General features: G+C 38.2%; 2 protein-coding genes across 8 annotated transcripts in view; both read right to left on the bottom strand.

Moving 5' to 3' along the window:
* The window catches only part of qrfpra (pyroglutamylated RFamide peptide receptor a), a 31789-nt gene extending 27570 nt beyond the window's left edge, over positions 1-4219 (bottom strand). For 4 of the 5 annotated variants that reach the window (XM_057342995.1, XM_057342996.1, XM_057342999.1 and 1 more), the window contains exon 1: positions 3993-4218. The gene's annotated coding sequence lies outside the window, so the exon portion shown is untranslated. Of the gene's footprint in view, positions 1-3992 lie in introns of all 5 variants that reach the window. The other variant, XM_057343000.1, reaches the window with a different exon arrangement.
* Positions 4220-5695: 1476 nt separating this feature from the next.
* pald1b (phosphatase domain containing paladin 1b) lies at positions 5696-19956 on the bottom strand. 3 transcript variants are annotated; one of them, XM_057342990.1, is made up of 20 exons: positions 19656-19956; positions 19157-19336; positions 18158-18260; positions 17819-17998; positions 17394-17558; positions 17053-17213; positions 16880-16955; positions 16016-16167; positions 15779-15875; positions 15485-15589; positions 15312-15407; positions 15095-15229; positions 12145-12261; positions 11854-12033; positions 11093-11290; positions 10880-11020; positions 10675-10746; positions 9703-9843; positions 8793-8948; positions 5696-7753 (listed from the first exon to the last, which is right to left on the bottom strand). In XM_057342990.1, exons 1-20 carry the CDS (start codon positions 19700-19702, stop codon positions 7604-7606), a joined length of 2652 nt encoding a protein of 883 aa, XP_057198973.1. In that variant the 5' UTR covers positions 19703-19956; the 3' UTR covers positions 5696-7603. The 3 variants fall into 3 exon arrangements, with proteins under 3 accessions (XP_057198973.1, XP_057198974.1, XP_057198975.1); XM_057342991.1 differs by having other exon boundaries at positions 19157-19326; XM_057342992.1 differs by lacking the exon at positions 19656-19956 and having other exon boundaries at positions 19260-19326.
* Positions 19957-21215: the final 1259 nt, after the last annotated feature.

Here is a 21215-nt window from a genome sequence, read left to right as displayed (position 1 = left end):
AGTATGGCTTAACCAACTGTCTGCTTGCCGTCTCACGTCGCAGAATACACAAAATGTACAACATGTAGTAATCCGTTCTCCCAAACATCACAAAATAGAGACTGTGTCTGTCCCCCGGATTAGCAAACATAAAATAATGCGTAAACCTCTTGAAAGTAATTTAATAAACGTTAAACAAACTAAACATGAACAAAATACAGATAATCAACTGTTACGACTCGGATTGCTAAATATTAGCTTTGATTCAAATCCAATAGATGCTGTGCCATGAGCTAAACCTAGAAGCATTACTAGAAATGAATCTGCCTCCGTCAAGTAATTATCAATTTAATTATCATACTTTGACACCAGGTCTCTTTAACTGAAGTCTGAAGTCTTCATGATTTACCCTATTAAATAAATTACATTTAAGACATAAATATGTAAACTATGATTAATTCTTTATATGAATCATACCCTACTCGTTTTAATTAACATGACCTGTTCAGTCAATTACAATGATATAAAAATGAAAATTCTGCATCATTTAACTCAACTCAACTCAACTTTATTTATATAGCGCTTTTACAATTTTCATTGTTACAAAGCAGCTGCACATGAGACACATTGACTACAAGCAAAACAATCAAAGTTGTACCTGCAAAAACAAGAAAAGGTTGAAACACAGAAGACAGACACACCCACACACAAAACACTCCACACACACAACACGCACACGCACCAACACACACAGACACAGAGACACACACACACACGGATGCGCACGCACACACACACAACACACACACACGTACGTACACAGACAAGTACGCACACACACACACGCTCAGTGAGAGCACACATTTAGGATAAAGGAGAGAGAAGCACAGGTCAAATATAACAGACTATAAATTCCTATATGCAATATTAATTAAGTAAAACTTTAAATTCTAAAGCAGCCCCCCCGGTCAGGCAGATAGTGCAAAAACAGTATGCAAACGGTGGCGAGGAACCCAAAACTCTAATCGAGAAAAAAAACCTCAGGAGAACCCAGGCCCAACCAGGGGATTCCAGTTCCCCTCTGGCAAAAGCTGCTGCCTCTGCACAAGCTCCAGAGAACTTGCACAACAAGGCTAAATAAAATAAATAAACTTAATAATAAAATAAATTATAGTTTAAGATTATCATTAATAATCTAATAGCATTTGAATTTTGTGGTGAAGACATGTCAAGAGACCGCGTCCTTCTTTATCCAGCTCTATCATCTCAGCTCTTGTCAGGTCCCCACTTCCCATTCTCCGCTCTACCATCAGGTCAGGCCATGAACTGCATCCTGCTCGCTGTGGTAACCTTGGAACAATGAGACAAGACTGGCTGAGAGTAGAGTACTGTTCTGTACTCTTTGATGCAACAAGTACATCAGTTGTGTTTTTGGTTCCGGTTGATCTAACTAATGCAGCCTAAACCCTCTGAAGATTTATATTATGGAAGAGTAGTGTATGCAAGATTAAAAAGATGCGTCTTTAGTCTAGATTTAAACTGACAGAGTGTGTCTGCCTCCCGGACAGTGCAGGGAAGACTATTCCAAAGTTTAGGCGCTAGATAGGAAAAGGATCTACCACCTGCACTTGATTTTGAAATTCTAGGTATTACCAACTGACAGGACGCCTGAGAGCGTAATGCACGTGAAGGACTGTAATACAAAAGGAGTTCATTCAAGTACTGAGGAGCTAAACCATGTAAGGCTTTATAGGTAATAAGCAAGATTTTAAAGTTAACGCGATGCTTTATAGGTAACCAGTGCAAGGTTGACAGAACCGGGCTAATATGTTCATACTTTTTTGTACGTGTAAGAACTCGAGCTGCCGCGTTTTGGACCAATTGGAGTTTTTGTAATAAGCCTGCAGGGCAACCACCTAACAGTGCATTACAGTAATCTAGTCTTGATGTCATGAATGCATGAATTAACTTCTCTGCATCTGAGATTGACAGCATATGACGTAGTTTAGATATATTCTTAAAATGGAAAAACGCAATTTTACAGGTGTTGGCGACGTGGCTCTCAAATGACAGATTACTATCGAATAGAACGCCAAGATTCTTTGCTGACGACGAGGGTTTTATGGAACATCCGTCAATAGTTAAACAGTATTCTTGGTTGTTACTTATAGCAGTTTTCGGTCCAATAAGTAACACTTCCGTTTTGTCCGAGTTCAGTAATAAAAAGTTGTTACTCATCCAGTTTTTTACACGGGGACAGAATAGTTAAAATATCGTTTTATATAGATTTTGTCCAAAATAAACTTTTAATTTTTTATCGACTATGCATTAACTAATGTTAACAGATACAACTTTTTGGTTTTGTAAATTTTTTTATTTCTTATCATTAATATTAACTAGGGATGGGCATTTTTAATTTCGAGTACTGGACAGGTTTGAAAAACGAGCACTCAATTAATTTGGGGCGGGGCATTAGAGGGGGCGGGGCGTGTCCTTTATGGTGACAAAAGGATTTTAATTACAACACTGATACGAAAATTTATGTTGATAAAACTACGACAAGATTGAGTAAATAATTAAATCAACACTGTTAGATTATAAAACAATTCAATGTCAATGTTTTTGAAAATACAGTAAACATTTAAAAGAAATATCAGCATGAGGTAAGCATCATATCTGCCCTGTCACATTTCTGTCTGTCAGTGTCTGACGGTAAAGTCTCTTATGCTCGACTGACTTGTCTGTCTGATAGTCGTGGTCTCACTTTACATTTTGTGTCCAAATTATTTGGTGCGGAGCAGGGTGAGCGTTTTTAATACGTTCTTATGAACTTGAGCGCATGTTCACGTGGCTCCGTGAGCGGCCCGAATACAACACTATAACAGATATTCTGTGCCCCCTAGATGCAGCGCGAAGAGACGCAACAAAACGCCTTGTTTGGTTTCTTTTAGCCTTTTTCCACGTTGCATCGCGCCGCTTGCGTGCGTTGTGTCAGTGAGTCACGTGATGACACAACAACGAATCGCAGCAGGAGGGGGAGGAGTAGCAAAGTGGGCCAGGATGTGAAAGCAGCGTTTGCTCAGGATTGTAGAGGTAGAAGACACGAGCAAAGTATAATGAACGTAGAGGTGAGATATTTAAATTAAAATATCGATTCAATTACAATTGTATCGATCTGATACCAATACCAGTGTTGGCATCGATACTATCGATATTTAGATCGATCCGCCCACCCCTAATCGTAATATCGGAGCTCCATTGATGATGGCTTTTTATAGTCATGGCGCATGTGCTTAAGCCTACCCAGAGTAAATTGAACTAACTCAAATCAGCTGCTCTGAAACCAAAAACTCAAAGTTTCTAATTTCTAAGTAAACCAACTCTGTGTTCAAGGTTTAACCTAGAGTTGGTTGAACCTCCTTATTGAAACGGGCCCCAGGACTTATAGCAAGAATATGATTTGCCTAAATAGAGAAGTTGACGATCACCAGCAGATGGCAGTAGTGCAATACAATCAGAATCAGAATCAGAATCAGAAGAGCTTTATTGCCAAGTGTGCTTGCACACACAAGGAATTTTCTTTGGTGTTGGAAGCTTCTAGTACAGACATTTAACACAATGACAATACAATATGGATGCAACTGCCGGTAAAAACCAAGAAGTTTTGATCGTGTCGTGAGGAAAAAATAATCGCTGAACCTTCACGAATAAACAAGTAAAAGAGATAACATTACATCTCCCGCAGAGAAGTAGCGCTGGCGGAAGTAAGCAAACACTGCTTCAGAAGATGCGTGACGTCATGTGAAAAGGGCCTATAATGCGCTAAATAACGCAGCCGACCGACTATAAAGCTATCTCGAATTCCTGTACAAATTACATAATTCCTCACATTTTTTTAGGAGGGCTAAAATAGAACTTTAAGCCCACCTACAAAGGGCCTAGCAACGCCACTGGTAGAAACGCCCTGAAGACTTCACTGACACATGGTGGACCACAATGAATTATAATCATACCTGTCAACACTCCCGTTTTTCACACCCATCTCCCGCCATCCTCCCGTTTTGTTATTTCTCCTGTGAAATTCCCGTATTTCCGTTATTTCTCCTTTGAAACTACCGGACCAACGGTACCGGAACGCGTTCACGGGGTGGCTCTGTGGCTTGAGCCACTGCCCATTTGCCCTCACACACAGGCTGGCGCCCTTTGGTAGGCGAAACAGAACGGTAGCCGAAGTGGAGTGGAGAGGATTCACATCCCCGCGAAAAACTTTCTCTGATTCCACTCCACGTTTTCCATTTAACGCTCACTCCTCACAGTCTGTCCGCTCACTGAAGACGACAGATCGTTTCATCGACAGGAAGATGCAGTAGAGTCTACTAGCTGTTGTTGTTGTTGTTGTAGTAGTAACACTTTCTTTGCTTTTACAAAAAACGTGTAATGAAAAGTGTTGTGTTCTGCAGACAACTCTGAATAAAAACTGGTAATATAGAGTTTATTTCTAATATTCCCCGTTCTGTGACCATAAGCGGTTCTTGTAAACAATATGCAAACACTGTTCAATCCACCCATGTAAATAAAAAATAAAAACATTCTGCTAACTAATAAACAAAGTTAAAACAACCAAACTACGGTACGCGTGAAGGATACAAACTGCTCGTGTTTTTTCAAACCGCGCTTAGATTTAAGTTACTTCATGTCTGACGTCGAGATCTCTGGCAAAATTGAAATGCTAAATTAAGATGATACCTTGCAGATATACCATATATTCTTTTAGGAGCTACTTGTACTGTACATTCATATAGATTAGACCACCTTAGCTCCACAAACTGCATATAGTCTATTAATATTTTATAAATATTTAGAATTTATTTTATTTATACAAAACCAAATAGTAATATGGCGACTTTTACAATCTACAAACTGTATTAAGCAAGCATATTAAAGTGCCTTAAAAGAAATGATAGAGGAAATCCTCTTAAGAACATTTTCTAACTATCAACCTTAACAACTAACCTCAACATGGTTAGAGTTGACCAGCAGATTGACAGTTCTCAGCAAGCTGTGCATTACATTTACATTTAGTCATTTAGCAGACGCTTTTATCCAAAGCGACTTACAAAGAGTTTAGGGAGCGATGATACAATAGGTGGCAATACAAAGTTACTGGTTTCAACAAAAGCTAGACCACTATCTGTTAGTTAGTGTTTTTTTTCCCCATTTGTCTGTCAAGTATTCACAGAAGAGATGGGTTTTAAGTAGTTTTTTGAATGTTGTGAGAGATGTGGTTGACCGGACCGAGTTAGGAAGAATGTTCCGCCAGGAAAGAGTTGTGAATGAGAATGAGCGGGAAAGCGATTTACTGCCCTTATGGGAAGGCAATACAAGATGCCGCTGGTTTGTTGAACGCAGGGATCTTGATGGGATGTAGGAGGGTGTGAAAGTATGCCGGTGCAGATCCAGTGATAGTAGGCAAGCAGTAGTGACTTGAATCTGATGCATTAGACTGCATAAGGAGAGTATGTCTTTGTACTTTTGTACAAGATTAATAAAGGTAGACAGACATGTGTCTACTATATATTTTGGTTTGCTTGCTCCGAAAGTGCTCTTGTGACACAAAATACAGCAACAGAAAACCAATCTGTGATTTCAGATGAATGACCCATGGGTAGACTGCACATTATCTCAGTGAATAAAATGATACATTAAAACTAATAGCCTGTCTAGGTTATTTATTGGATTTACCAGCACAGTTTGGAGACATTTTCTAAAACTGTAAGAGTGTGTTATAAATAAGCATTAAAGCTACTGCTTTTATTGAATGTAAACAGATAAATTAATGAGCAACTTACCTCAGGCAACTATTCAAGCCTATATCAACAAACTGTCACTAATGAGAAGGTGTTTGAAACTGAAGGGACTGCTGTGCTCTCTAAGGATAATGGGAATCATAACATTGCTGGCAGCTGCAATGTGACTAATCCACAATGGAGCTACAAGAAAATAAACAAATAATAAAGCAGTGCTCTGCTCATAGATTCATTTTATCAATTCATATAATTTGCTGTAACAGTGAAGTTGTACATGTATCAGTGATTGCATTGTATTATGCCTTTGAGCAAATCTGAGATCAAAGTTCACATTCTGTGGGCTTCAGTTCAGAAGAGCTTTTCATTGTTTAACACTGTTGAAGATCATTACTGTTCTGCCGTCGTTACCTATAATCAGCACGATGAAATTAAATCATACAAAAGAAATAGTTGTTTATAGTAGACTACAGAGGAGAGAGCACAAAAAGAAATGATTCATCTGACAAAATTCTCTCATTAGTTTCAATCATCCTAAAGAACTGAAGCTCAAAGGAACATACTGTATTATTTCATCCCAGATAACACACAAATTACAAAAGTATTTTATTATAGTCTGGTTTGCTTATGATGTTATGATGATATTATTACTTTTGAATAAATAAATAGCCACTGACATCTTCAAAGATGGTCTCTTTTACAGCCATTAGGTCTTTCTAAATTACTGGAGCTTGTAACTAATTCAGGATTTTGTACCAGGTTTTATACAAAAGTCCATGCCAACATAAGAGCATGCTGCCAATAGGACACAAAATTAGTTGTTCTACTTTTCACTAAAACGGTTATGCTGATAATATAAATTATGAAACAAACACACTGCCCTAAACACAAAAAATGCCAAGCATTTTCCTAAGGGGTCTCGAGTTGATATTTTTAATGGCTATGTATCTCTCAAACTCAAATATGGCCGGAGGGCCACATGTTTATTATAATAGTTCATGGAGCACCAAGAAAATAACTGTACCCTGTGATTATTTGTAACCTGCAAATAAACAGAACAGGAAATATGAAACATACAGCATTGATGCTTATCTTGACAATGGGAAGAACTCCAATAGCTTTGGTGCCTATTCTGACAACCCCTGTCAATAAAACTTTTATGTTTCCTTCTGTGTTATGACATACATAGACACAAGTAACACTGCACCCTAGTCATTTAAAGTGTCCATAGTAGATAGTGGAGCTTATTTTAACAACATTAACATTTTCAGGGAATTAATTTCACATCAACTTTCACTGGTTGACAACCAAACCCCAAAATGCATAGGGCTGATGTAAGATGTAGCAGAGACTGTAGGAAATTGTTGGTGCCCTCCAGTTTATGGAATGCTAGCAATAAATAAATAAATATTTGACCATTTAAAAGTTTAAAATAACCTTAGAATATAAATTGAAGCTGCTGTGAATTTTTACGTTTGGCTTGAAACCGTCAGCCTCAGTCAGATGTGCTACAATATTGCCAACAAACATAACACAAGGGTTCTGAACAAATAAAGAACACTAGGATGTTGCAGACGGTGCATTATGATGTATATGAGGTACAGCTTCTCCAAGGCACATGACTTTTCACTGAATCAGCAACAGTAGATCAGATGTAAATTTATTTTGCAGAGACTTCTTTATGTATTAGGTTGTGCTTCTCTATTTTGACAGCAAACAAATCCATCAACACAGTAAAAAATAGAATGAAAATGCTTATTGGAAAAAATTATGTAAGAAATGTGACTCAATATGTAGTTAGCGTGGCCCACTGTGTCTTTCTAAATAAGTTCCCCTCTCATGGGAATGGACTGGACAGTGTGTGGGAGCCAGCGGAAACGCAGCCTCGCCATCAGAGAGTCTTCAGGGTTCTCGAACTCAGAAAAGCCCAGGTGGTTAAGAATGGCATAGATGCCAGCTTTAGCTGCCACCTGCAATATTAAATAATTAACTTATTAATTAAATATTAATTGACACAACAGTGCTTTAGTGGAAGATTTCTGAATATAAGGGCTTACTGTATTCATTGTAAGTAATGTTCTTATGTGGCTTAGCTGCCCATATGGAATGATGAAAGAAAATGCATTTAAGGCCTTGGTGGAATTTCCAGCTGCTATTTTCTGTCTGCTTTACAATCCAGAAAATGTACAATGGTGAGCTTTTATAAAGTGCTTCCCTGAGTTTAGTCAGTATTTATTGTGGTATATCTGAGAAAAGAGGCATGCTCTATCTAGGCAAAGGAACACCTGGAGCAGAGCAAGAAGTGGTTGAGCTATTGGACTGCTGAGAAGAGGTTGAGAATATCCAGGAAACAGAAAATTACTGACATTGCATTCACACACTATAACCATTGTTCCTTTGTGCAAGCCACCTCGATCCAGAAGCCTGTGTTTGTTCTCACAATGTTTACTATAAATTGTTTTGGATGAAATGCTTCTTCTAAAACATACAGACATCAGTCACATCATACGGTCCTTGTATTATATTTCTCCCCTTAAAACTAAGATTTAATGTATACCAGGGCGGACCTGGAAGATGCGTGAATAGTTTGTAACAAAAGGCAATATAGGGGTACAAAAATAAAAAATAAATGTACAGTAAAGAATAAAGTTTGTTCCACTGAGATTATTTGTACTTTATACAGCATATCACCTCATAGTGTTACAGCTCTAGTAAACCACAAATGTGATTTATGTACTAAAATATAAAAAATGCATTTAGTGATGTTATTATAAAATGGACGTGTTAAGATTAAGTCTTAGTCAAACGACATATTTGACAAGATATTGAACAAGAAAACATTAAGTTGGATTTTAATTAATCTTTTGGAAACCACAATGGAAACAGATGCCTTATTAATCCAAACCAAAATTTGCAGATTTCATATGTAATATTTCACAGTATTCTATCGATAGAAATCATGTAGGCGTACAAACAACCAGCATGTAATCAATGATGTGAGGCTCGCACCTGATGCATCCACTGACTGAAGGATCGCCTCCAGGAGTCTTTCTTCTCTAGATGGAGGTAGCAGTTGAACAAGATGAGATAAATGTAGCGCTCGAGGTACTGCAGACTTCTTAACCGCAGCCAATGAGCATCAGCCTCTGATTTTGCAGTCTTAATCTAAAGAGAAAAGAAATGCTGGTAAACTGCTATTCTTCATGCTTGGCAAGCACAGTCAGCGGTTTATTACTTTTAGATTGTTATCATTTCTATGTGTACTTTGATATGTCTTGTAGGAGGTTAAACACATGATATTGTAAGCAGCGTTAAAGCTAAATAGTTGCCAAGATTTACTCAGCAGGGCTCAAATAGCATTTAAAACAAAGTGCTGGATTGACTGTTTTGTCATATTGTTTTCCAATTAAGTTTAGAGTCATTTAGAAAATGTAAAGTTCAAATTCCGAACAGCAAGAAACAACCAGCTCCTGCTTACAGTATATCTAAGCCTTTGAAAAGCAACATTAATGCTTTGTTGATCTTTATTGCTATTTGCTTCAAAACAAAATGCCTTTCATTAGCTGAGAAGTTGTATCGCCTTTTCATCATTAATTGTTACTAAAGGAACTTCTAGAACTCTATATCTTTAAAAAGGGCAATCAGACAGAACTGGAAGTCTTTGATGCTCATCAAAGGTCTGGTTCGGTCACAGCACATGCAGTGCTCTGCTTTGTTCTGGTTGTGTACGAGCTCTCATTCTAATGTTAGTCGATCTCATGGTGCTTGCTCTAAATGAGCTGCATCAGTATAAGAGCACACTTCCAAATGACACCGTCTCATAGCCTGATAAATATTCGTAAAATTTTCAAAGCAGTTTCTTTGAATTCTCTCCGCTCATTTATTAAGCCGTGTTTCAAGGACATGTTTTTCTGCCAACCTGTCTGTAAGTGGATATGATGATTTCCCGTAAATGGTAATGCATAGGGGTCATTGTCTCGCTAACAATATCCAGAGCAGTGTCCACTTCTCTCTTTACATGATGGCCATTAGGTAAGAGCCTCACGACCTGCATCACCACCTGAACACATGTATGAACACAGACAGTACATAGACAAATATGGGTCATAGGCCAAAGCAGCTTTGTTTTTGGTTTGTAACCAGCTTTGATGACATTCAAGAATATAAGCATTTTTTCTTAATAAAAATCACTATTTCCAAAACCAACTAATGGCTTTAATTTTTTAAAATATTTAGATTAGTTTATTAACATGCTTCACATAACAGAGTACAATGGTGGTAGTGGCTTTTCGGGGTTCTTTATTTGTTTTTCTAAACAGTTTTAGTACTACACATTTTTTGCACAAGTGGGAATGAATGAATTTGTTGCAAAGTAATGTGCAAAAACCCAATAGAGATTAAAAATACATAGATGTGAGATGTGATGTGAAATACAAAACAAAGTTTTTAAAATAACAGAAACCCCATTTGCAAAGCTGCACCTTATTATTATATTATATTACATTATGTTATATTTATTATAATATATTACATGAATTTGTTGCAAATTAATGTGCAAAATTAAAATGTGCAAAAATCCATGAGATGAAAAATACATAGATGTGATGTGAAATACAAAACAAAGTTTTTGAAATAAAAGAAACCCTATTTGCAAAGTTTCACCTTATTATATTATTTTATATTATTATATTATATTATTATAGCTTAACACAAAACTCGATGTTCTGTTAAAATACACATTTTATATAATACACTTTGGGCCAGAAAAACAAACAAACAAAAAACATTTAACTTCAGATGAGTTAATATTAGACTCATTTTGCCCTAATAATAAATTCATGAACTGGCAATTGCAGGCCATTAAAGGAGAAATATGACCTTCAAAGTGTACCTCAAATTCTCCTTTGGTGTACTTAGCATCTGGGACACTGACAATCTCTTCGTCTTCACACTCTGGAAAGCCCTGCAGAAACAGGGTAAGGTCTTGAGTTTATGAAACTCACTTGACCTCAGTTCAGACACTGCTCTTCTATCAGTGTCACAAGGGTGGATTCTTTCGTTTAAACTCAAACAGCCAACAGCTGAAAATAACTCACATTGACGTGCCACAGGGTGAGCGTGGCAATGACCATGGCAGCGGTAGTTCTGTCTTTCCCATCAAGACAGTTGAAGACAAAAGTACAGCAGGGGTCATGAGCCAGACTGCTTTTCATGGCCTCCAACAACTGATCAAACACCTTTGGAAGAGCGACATCATTCAACATGAAGATTTTAGATTTGCCACATGGTGGTGTAGTGTTTTGACTTGCCTCTTCTTTAGGTGCACAGCATTCAGATAGAGGTATCCGCTGGTAGGTGAGACCTGGATAGATGCTTTTCTGATGGATAAAGAGCTCTTCTACAGTGTGACAACTGCTCAGCATCCTCATCTGTTTTTCTTGCTCTGTAATCACCTCCAGCCACTTCTCAGACCTCAAGATGTTCTCTTTCAGCTCCAGCTCCAGTTCCTTAGACCAAATACAGTATAGATAAAGCCCCTGGTTCACATTTGTACATCACAGCAGCAATGCTCATAGAGAAAGTGTACTTAAAAGCCATTTTACCTGTAATCTTATGTCCATCTAATAGTTCCACATACATTAAAAATATAAAATATAGCTGAAAAATACCAGTGCCTAGCAGCGAAACTGCAATAGGTTGCATGCATTGTGCTTTTGCATTTACAGTGTATTTGCTGAGTAACCAATTTTAAATAAAGAAAATTTATTTCCATGTGAAGGGCCAATAAATTTACATTTAAACTGCAAATAATCTACATAGAATGCAACTCAAAGCCCAAAGGGCAGATATAAACAGTTTATATCGCCTGGATTCAAAATAGAAAGGGCTGTGTGGGCATAAATATATAGAAACTGCTTACGTTTGCACTACGAAACAGGTCTATAACCGTGTTAGAGTTGAATTCAGATTGACCTTTTAATAGAACTGACAATGTACAAGATATCTGAAGGCCATTATGTCCTGATATGATGCAATAGTCAAGAAACACAAATTATCTAGCTCAATACACCTGAAGCTGACGTGGGTGTTGAACCCACACCGAAATGGGCTGTTCCAAATAGCCTGGCTCTCGCGGTGTGAACATTTGTCCATTCCCCTCCAAAGCTAGCTCCTCTTGTAAATTAATCCAGAGAATACCGGAATGCCCACGCCTGTGGTCCGTCAGGTAGGACAGCACGACAGAAAGCGCCTGAGGACACAAATAAGCTTAAATTAATTTTTATAAGACCTTACAGACAGCCGTGGTTTAGAAGATTGGGCTGCACATATCCAACTTAAAAGTGCCTCAGAATGCGTTTACCTCAGAGCATGGCTGGCCTGTTCCATACAGAGCCATTTTGGAAACGCGTCTGAAATTGGCCACTTTCATCTCCTTGGCTGTACTGAGAAGATCTGTTACTAAAAACTCGCTGGATACCTTTCAAAGAAATTGATGTTATTATGTGCATGCCTTTATATAGTGTGCAATGTTAAGAAGAATCTGCAAAGACACACTGTCTGCCTTTGATAAGAGATTTTTCACTTGGGGTGACCTTCAGTCACCCCACCTCCTGCACTTCAGATCAGTGAAGAGGATGTGTGCCGAGTCTTTAGGAAACAAAAGACAAGAAAAGCACCAGGCCCAGATGGTATCTCCCCAGCCTGTCTTAAAAGCTGTGCTATTCAACTGGCCATCATCTTCTCACAGATCTTCAACAGATCACTGGAGCTGTGCACAGTTCCTTCCTGTTTCAAGCGCTCCACCATAATCCCCATCCCAAAGAAACCCAAAATCACAGGACTGAATGACTACAGACCCGTCGCTCTCACATCTGTGGTCATGAAGTCATTCGAGAGACTGGTACTGGCTTATCTGAAGGACATCACAGAACCCTTACTGGACCCCCTGCAGTTTGCCTACAGAGCAAACAGGTCTGTTGAGGATGCAGTTAACATGGGGCTGCATTTTGTCCTGAAACATCTGGATAGACCAGGGACCTATGTGAGGATCCTGTTTGTGGACTTCAGCTCCGCTTTCAACACGATCATCCCATCACTGCTCCAGACAAAGTTAATCCAGCTATCTGTTCCTGGCTCTATCTGTCAGTGGATCACCAGCTTTCTGACAGACAGGCAGCAGTTAGTGAGAATGGGGAAACTCACATCCAGCACCCGTACAATCAGCACTGGCGCCCCCCCAGGGGTGCGTTCTCTCCCCACTGCTCTTCTCCCTGTACACAAATGACTGCACTGCCCAGGACCCTTCTGTCAGACTTCTGAAGTTCGCAGACGACACCACACTCATTGGCCTCATCCAGGATGGTGATGAGTCTGCGTACAGACAGGAGGTTGAGCAGCTGGCTGTCTGGTGCAGTCATAACAACTTGGAGCTGAACATGCTTAAAACAGTGGAGACGATTGTGGACTTCAGGAGAAACCCCCCTGCACTCCCCCCTCTCACCATCATGAACAGTACTGTGGCAGCAGTGGAGTCATTCAGGTTCCTGGGCACCACCATCTCTCAGAACCTGAAGTGGGACAATCACATTGGCTCCATTGCTAAAAAAGCCCAGCAAAGGTTGTACTTCTTACATCAGCTGAAGAAGTTCAACCTACCACAAACTCTATTAAAACAGTTTTACTCTGCAGTCTGTCCTCTGCACTTCCATCACTGTCTGGTTTGGCTCAGCCACAAAGTCAGACATCAGAAGACTACAGAGGACGGTTCGGACTGCTGAGAAGATCATTGATGCTCCCCTGCCCACCCTCCAAGAACTCTATACATCCAGAGTGAGGAAAAGGGTTCAGAAAATCACCCTGGACCTCTCACATCCAAGCCATCATCTCTTCACAATGCTGCCGTCTGGTCGGCGCTACAGAGCACTGAGCACCAAAACAACCAGACACAAAAACAGCTTCTTCCCTCAGGCCATCTACCTCTTGAACAGTTAAATGTTTTTACCCACCGTGCAATTAATAACTCTATAAAACTAATAATTAAGTGCAATATTAATTATATCCTCCAGATAATACACTATCTATTTTTATACAACTTTTTCTGTAAATTATATTTCATTCATTCTGCTGTATATAGCACATACCTTGTACTACAATAGTCTATTCTTATTTTTTACTTGTACATATTTACATACATACATAGCTTTACTCTCTATATCTTTATCTTGTGTTTATTGTATTGTATTTCTTAATTTTATATACCCATAGGCCCTTATTTAAATCATCTGTGTACTGTATTCTATTATGTTATGGTCTCTGTGTACTGTTGTTGCTGTTTCTGTGTTCTGGATGCTCCTGTCACCAAAACAAATTCCTTGTATGTGCAAACATACTTGGCAATAAAGCTCTTTCTGATTCTGATTCACTTCCAGGCATTTCTGCTAAAAAAATAAAAATGTTGTGGTGGCACATGGGTTGTTGACCGTAAATGTGTCCTATGGTGTGACAGCAAAAAAAACCTAACAACCAAGATAAATCTTTCCTATAATATTTTACATTATGAATATAAATATTAATAAAATATAATAATAACAGTTTGTTTTCTATTTTTTGCTATATCAGACCAAAGGAAACATGTATTGTCATGGTTCTGCCTCGTCTTGCCAAGTTTTTCTAGTCTTGGGGCAGGATCATGACAGTATGTTCTGTGTGGAAGCTCGTAGGCATTGCTGGGTTTGGCATGCCAGGAGCTCTCCGGTCTTGTCTATGTCTCCGCCCTCTCGTTACCTCGTTAATTATCTTGTTATGGTTTCATGCCCCTCACCTGTTCCCTGCTTGATTTGGTTCCTTATTTAATGCCCTTTTATTTTCTGTCCTGTGCTCGTTCGTTTTGGTTGTTAGATTTCCTGTCTCAAGTCGTCTTATTATTGTGCCTTGTTTCAAGGAGTTACTATATGTGTCCGGTTCAAAGACGTTGCGTCTTGTTTTTGCTCGTAGTTCATGTCTAGTCTAGTCAGAATGTTTGTAGTGTTATGTTAGTTTAGTCAAGTCCAGTGTGTTGCTTCTGTCGAGTCTGTGTTCTATACTGTATCCCTGCCTGTGTTGCTTTACCCCCTCGTTGGTTGTTACTTTGTGTTTATTTATTAAAATTATTATTATTTTTCCCTCACCTACTGCCTGCGTTTGGGTTCTGTGCACAAACCGTGACATGTATGGCATATTTGTCAACTACCCCCCCACACAAAAGTGGACATTTTTGCCGGTGTGATCTGTTCTAATATTTATGCCCTGTGTCTTTGCACCTAATCCCTCACCAACACTCTGATCCCATCAGTTATAAGGCTGGCTGGTGCCGAGAACTCCAAACTATTCACGTTGGCCAACTGTCTGTAGATCCAAGCATTCATACACATCCACTCACTGAAGCTCTGGGGAAATGCTTGTGGAAACTGGGATGAAGCAAGACAAGGAATTTTAAAATAATAGCAAACACTGTCCCGGCTTTTCTATATGAGATTTAGCAAGAAATACCTGATCGTGAAGATAAGCATTGAATACTATCAGGTAAAGGTAACGCTCAAGACTCTGCAGTGTTTGTTGCAGGAAATACCCCTTTGTGCTGCTTTCCTGGAAACAACAATATGAATAAATGGCACTTAATAAGAATTTCATTTGACATAAAAGTAATAAACGCTGAGACTCACTTGAATCTGGTAATCTTCCCCAATGCCTTCCAGCTTTAGTTTGTTTTCATACACAGCATCTTTTATGTTATGCATCTCTGAACACATGGCAATGGCATCATCAACCTATGGCATATATTTATATAAATATAAAAACATTCACAATGGGTTATATAACATCATTCATTCACTGCATTTAAAAGGGGAGTAAATTCTAATGTGTGGCATACATCTTTATAGCCGCATCATGAGGCACCTTTCGATTTTTGAATCATTAGTTGTACACTGTTTACATAAACACAAACAAATTCTAACCTCTTTGAGGACCTGTTGACCTTTCGGTAGGCGACTGATTAGCAACTGAATCACTTTGAAATCCAATTTGTGTTCACTGTTCTGTACTTCCTCACTCCTGTAAAAGAGATGTGCGTTTAAGTACAAATTAATTTGACCTTCAAAACATATTATTATTTACAGTAGAACCTAAGTAATTAACATTTCCTTTGAAAAGGGAAACAGGAATGGGATAAACTAACAGTGTACTGTATGCACCTGGGGTTTTGTGATGCCCCCTGCAGGTGATGTAAGACTAGGGCACCCAGGATTAAGCCAAAATTGGTACGTCCCACCCCCACTTGGCAGCTGAAGAGCAGTGCAGGCAGAGGTCTGGAGGTATCCCTCATCATGGAGAGGTTCACGTTCTCCTGCATATGACAGAGAGTTAGGTGTATCAGTGTGGGAAAGGCTTATGCTTACATACAAGTATTTCGATAAAATGAGAAGAAAATTGAAAAAGATCATCTCAAAATGGAACACACAAAGAAACTGGATTATAAAGTCTAAAATACTTTCTGAAGCAGATACCTAAGGACATGTTTTATGGTCATAAATTAACATTTGTAAGTGTACTGTATGTCTGTTTAAGATTTATGTTACTGGTGACGATGAAATATAAATAAGGTTTACTGACAAGAGCTCAGTCAAACTTTCTGGGTTCTTGGGATATAAATAAAACAGAGCTCACATGAAGCTATTCTCACATGAAGTTATTTTTAACTTCAGGAAAGTAAGGGGAAAATGAATGGGAGACAAGGGCAAGTCTTCACACTTTTTACCCCAGAGAAAAATAATTATGATGATTATGATTATGATTTTTTAGGGTTGGTTTGTATTCTGAATTGGCACACCTTATAAGGTCTTGGCTACAGATTAGATAGATAGATGATAGATAGATGATAGATAGATAGATAGATAGATAGATAGATAGATAGATAGATAGATAGATAGATAGATAGATAGATAGATAGATAGATAGATAGATAGATAGATAGATAGATAGATAGATAGATAGATAGATAGATAGATAGATAGATAGATAGATAGATAGATAGATGATAGATAGATGATAGATCTTACCCTGAGTATCTTAACAAACTCATCAAATATCTCCTCCAGTGGTGCTCCTTCCATAGAGAGTGGTAGCCTGTAATATCTGAATTAATCAAAAAGATTAAACAATATACAGTGTCTCTCACAGTACACAGTTTAGTTTGTTCTGCTTATACTTTTATTTAAATATGAGCAATTACCTGTGCAATGGTTGACTGAAAAGTGGTCTTTTGTAGACCTCCTCAGTGGTGTAAATGTCCTCCTCTGACAGAATTTGAATACGCTGAGGTTCATCTTTGAAGTGCTCAATGTCATTATAGACAAAGAGCATATTTTCACTCAGTTTGGCCAAGTCACACAACTGGGAAAAAGATGTTAAACATACCAAAGATTTAAAAACTGACATGGAACAGATGCTCTGACCTCTGTCTACATGTTACCTTAAAAGGATGGCAAGCAATCCCCTGATGAGACTCAACATGAATTTTAGGCAGGCTAGTTCTTCTTACATGAAATAAGGCTTGTCTTCTCTTTAACTGACCTCTTTCTGGATGGAGAGCTCCATTTGTACTGCACTAAGCCCCTTGTCCAGGTTGTGCAGGTTCTCATGGAGGTTTTCTCTTCTTCTGGGAGAGTATGGAATGAAGTCTTTATCTAAATGAAAGAAGACTACTGGCTCCTCCCTCACACAGATGAAGATGACCTCCTGTTCATATGTTTTGTGGGATGAAAAGTAAAATTATTAATCTGATCATCAATGCAGAACACATGGAAATACCATTGTGGAGATTTTCGTGTTTCAATGCCCTTTTGCCCTTTAGCCATATGTTTATAATAAAGCAAAGCATACCATATTGCTTAAACAGCTAAGAGAACTCATTTTCTCATGGGGGACATGCATTACATCAACAAGCAGCATGACACTTGTTTCTTTCCATTCTACTTAAAATGTAAGTCTTCACGGACCTCATACTTGTCATTCTGCAATCTCTGGAGGACCTGTTTGAAACCTCTGAGGCTTGGTTGACCCATTCCAAAGAGTGGGTAGTTTCCCTTCACTTTGCGGAAGTTGGGGGCCCCGCAGCTTTTTGTAGTACTTAAGACATCAGCTCTATTGTATACATCCTGTACCATAAAAAACTCCCCCTGGGCAAACAAGAGCAAACTCATAAAACAAATTCATATGTTCGACAAGAACTTTTCATGCATTGATCTACATTTCTGGGTCATTCATACATTTTTATATTAAATAATTGTCAAAAATGCAAAATATGTCAAAATAAGTCTCTGTTAAAACAAACTTACCAACACTAGGTAGTGCTCAGGCAACATGTCAGATATCCTCCCCAATGAGTAATTGGCAGATTGGATCTTGTCATGAATCTGAAACTCTTCCCTGCAGTTATATCTGTATGGAGATGAATCGTGTATACAGCCACGAAAAAATGAAGAGACCAGATTTCAAAATTATTTTCAGTTTTTCTGGACTTACTAGGTATGCGTTTAGGTAAAATTATAATTTTGTTTCATTCTGTGAACTACTAACAATATGTATCCCAATTTTAAAAAACATTGTTTCTATTTGCAGAAAATGAAAACTGGAGAAACAACAGAATATAATATAACAGAATAACAGAAAAGATGCTCTGTATTTGTTCAGACCTCAAATACTGCAAATAAAACAAGTTCGTATTCACTTTTAATCAACACAACAATATTTGTACGTGCATTTAGGAAAAAATAAAACATATTTTTAATGTGATAACCTCGATATTTATCACAGTTTTCATGTGTCTTGTCATGCTGTCAGTCTTTCACTGTGACACAATGACTTTGTTACTCCTGAGGTTTGATTTTGTTGAAATTCAACAACCCAATACATCTAGAAATGCTGATTTAATGAACATTTGGAATGGTCTCTTAATTATTTCCAGCAAAATCGCCAGTGTTAAAAAGGGTCAAATGAACTCTCACAGTGTTTATATAATCCACACTTTGAGAGTGTGGATCATATATACACCGTGAATGTTAATTTGACCTTTTTTAACACTGGCGATTTTACTGTGATATTTGTTTAGTTTCATATATACTGTATATATAAACCCACTCAGTTAATATCTTTTATTTAATTGTTGTAACAGAACATCAAGATAACAATACAAATTAAAACCTTTTTGCAATATGAAGATGCCGATGTTTTTGCTCAGTGCATTTGTCACATATTAGCCCACAGGTGTGACATTTTGTGCATACAAGAGTCCTTATGTCAGTTTTAAAAAGAATCACTATGCACTCGTCACTTACGTGATGACAACAGGGGCCACTTTGTTTGTGATGATGGACTTAGCTTTGCTGTTGCGAATGCTCAGTGACTGTAGTGAGTGCCTGTCCTCAGCCATGCCGTTACCTTGGTGATCAGCGTGTTGTGTAAGCGGGGCAGCCTGGGATGTTGCACTGGCGCTCACACCCATAATCTGCACAGAGCTGTAATGAATCTCTATTGTGATTATAGTAAACTCCAGAAATGTTAGTTGCTTTTCATTGGGTTATTTCCCAAATGGCTTTGATGAAAAGATACAGATGTGCTTTCTGTTGAGTGGTGAGACCACAACGATTCAATTTCCTTTTTCTTAAACATCAACACATGCAGCAACACACAACAAAATTGGTTATAAAACACTAACAAACAAACGAGTGGTTGGAATTTTCTCTCTTTGAAAACATGTTATCTATACCCCAAAATTACGTCCAAAATACACATGTACAGCATCTCTGCTGTTTGACCATTAAACAAACTGCTTACGGTCTCACGTATGTGCCGCGTGTGCTGACATCCTTGGGTTTTTGCATCTCAGCTTCAGAAAGTTCAGGGCTCTTTATCTGTAATTCCAGTCAAAACCAACTTGCTCTTCTGTTGCCAGCAGTATCCCTAAAACATAAAAAGCCTTTTGTTCCAGCTCAACTACGATTTCCTACCACCGAAGTTATCCTGTTGTCAAATTCTCTTTTCTGCTCAGTCTCGCTCAATGTCTCTCTGGTTTCCTTCTTAGAGTGACAGGATAACGGTTCTAACCCTTAGGGGGGCAAAGAGAAATACATCTGGCAACCAGACGGCAGTGTGGGCGGCTCCAGACATTCACAGGAACAGCCCAAGCAAAGTTCTCTTAGGCCATAACACAGACATTACAGAAAACCAAACATCGGAGGAAACAGAGCACAAGACGAAACATTAGTGAAGCCTTTTTAGCATCTACAGAAATCCACCTCAAGTATGTGATGATCATAATGTAAAAACAAATCTCCAGGATAGCTCTGGATTACAGAGATTAAGAAGTAAAAAAACAGTCTGTTTTTTTTCTATTTCATGAGATTATCAGATCTGTGCCAGAGAGATATCGCTGGGAAATATATGAAAGGTCTGTGAATGTCATTATGACATTCTTGTCATGTGTTTATACAACTGTCTGGTCTATTGAAAGTTCGCATTACTGGGACCCTGGCACCAAGAGCAATGCTTCCCTATTCAGGGACTTGATTTAAATTCCAGTTGGGTCTGAGTATCACAGTCCCGGAACAAAAAACAACAAAAGAATCTCTAAATATGGATGGGAAAGGCCCTGGGATGTATCCGTGAAAGCTACACAGATCAGTGCACATATATCGAGCTGCAGTGATTCTGGAGTGACTGACATGTGATTGTCCTTCCATAAATTAAGTTTAAAGTCACCATTAAAACAAAACTCGTAATCCTTATATTTTTTATGAAATATTGCAATGTTTCTTATCATTCATTTGTGCATATTTATGTGTCCTTGAAATGTTATATAAGTAGCTCAAACAACACCACAGTTGGCACGCTGCGCTTTACATCAACAATAGAAGTACAATAATACATGGCTGTGTAACAATTCACCATAACACACACTTCACAAACTTTGATATTTGACTTAGACTTGGCCCCATTTTCCCCTCATTTAGAACACCTTCACAGCATTGAAAGCACAGAAAGCAATCTAACAGGGGTTGACAACCTTATATGTGTTCTTCTTGACCACTGTTTTTGACACTTGACATTGTAGTGTTCCTCTTGTACCACTGAGATTCTCAGCAACCTGCAACCTCCAATAAAATAGTTTAAAACTTTAATTTATAACATTTACAAACATTGTTACATTATGTTCTGTTTTTGACTTTCTCTGCCATATCGGGGTTTACCATATACAACTGAAGAAAAAGATCTACATTTGTCTAATTCGTGTGTAATATAGAATCAACCAGACATATTATTTTGAAGTATGTGCTTCAATCATAGATTAAGAAGAGAATTACAAAATAAAATGATGTTATTTAGAAGAAGCAGAGA

The sequence above is a fragment of the Triplophysa rosa genome, linkage group LG9, assembly GCF_024868665.1.
Source record: "Triplophysa rosa linkage group LG9, Trosa_1v2, whole genome shotgun sequence".
In the NCBI taxonomy this organism is placed as follows: domain Eukaryota; kingdom Metazoa; phylum Chordata; class Actinopteri; order Cypriniformes; family Nemacheilidae; genus Triplophysa; species Triplophysa rosa.
The sequence above is the reverse complement of the archived record's forward strand: the minus strand, read 5'-3'. Positions and strand labels throughout refer to the sequence as shown.

Coding starts and splice junctions, on each gene's coding strand:
- pald1b (XM_057342990.1), bottom strand. CDS start 19,702: ATGCAAAAACCCAAGGATGTCAGCACACGCGGCACATACGTGAGACC. Junction 17,999..18,157: donor CTGAGCACTACCTAGTGTTG/GTAAGTTTGTTT, acceptor TTGTTTGCCCAG/GGGGAGTTTTTTATGGTACA. Junction 15,876..16,015: donor GGGGCATCACAAAACCCCAG/GTGCATACAGTA, acceptor TCTCTTTTACAG/GAGTGAGGAAGTACAGAACA.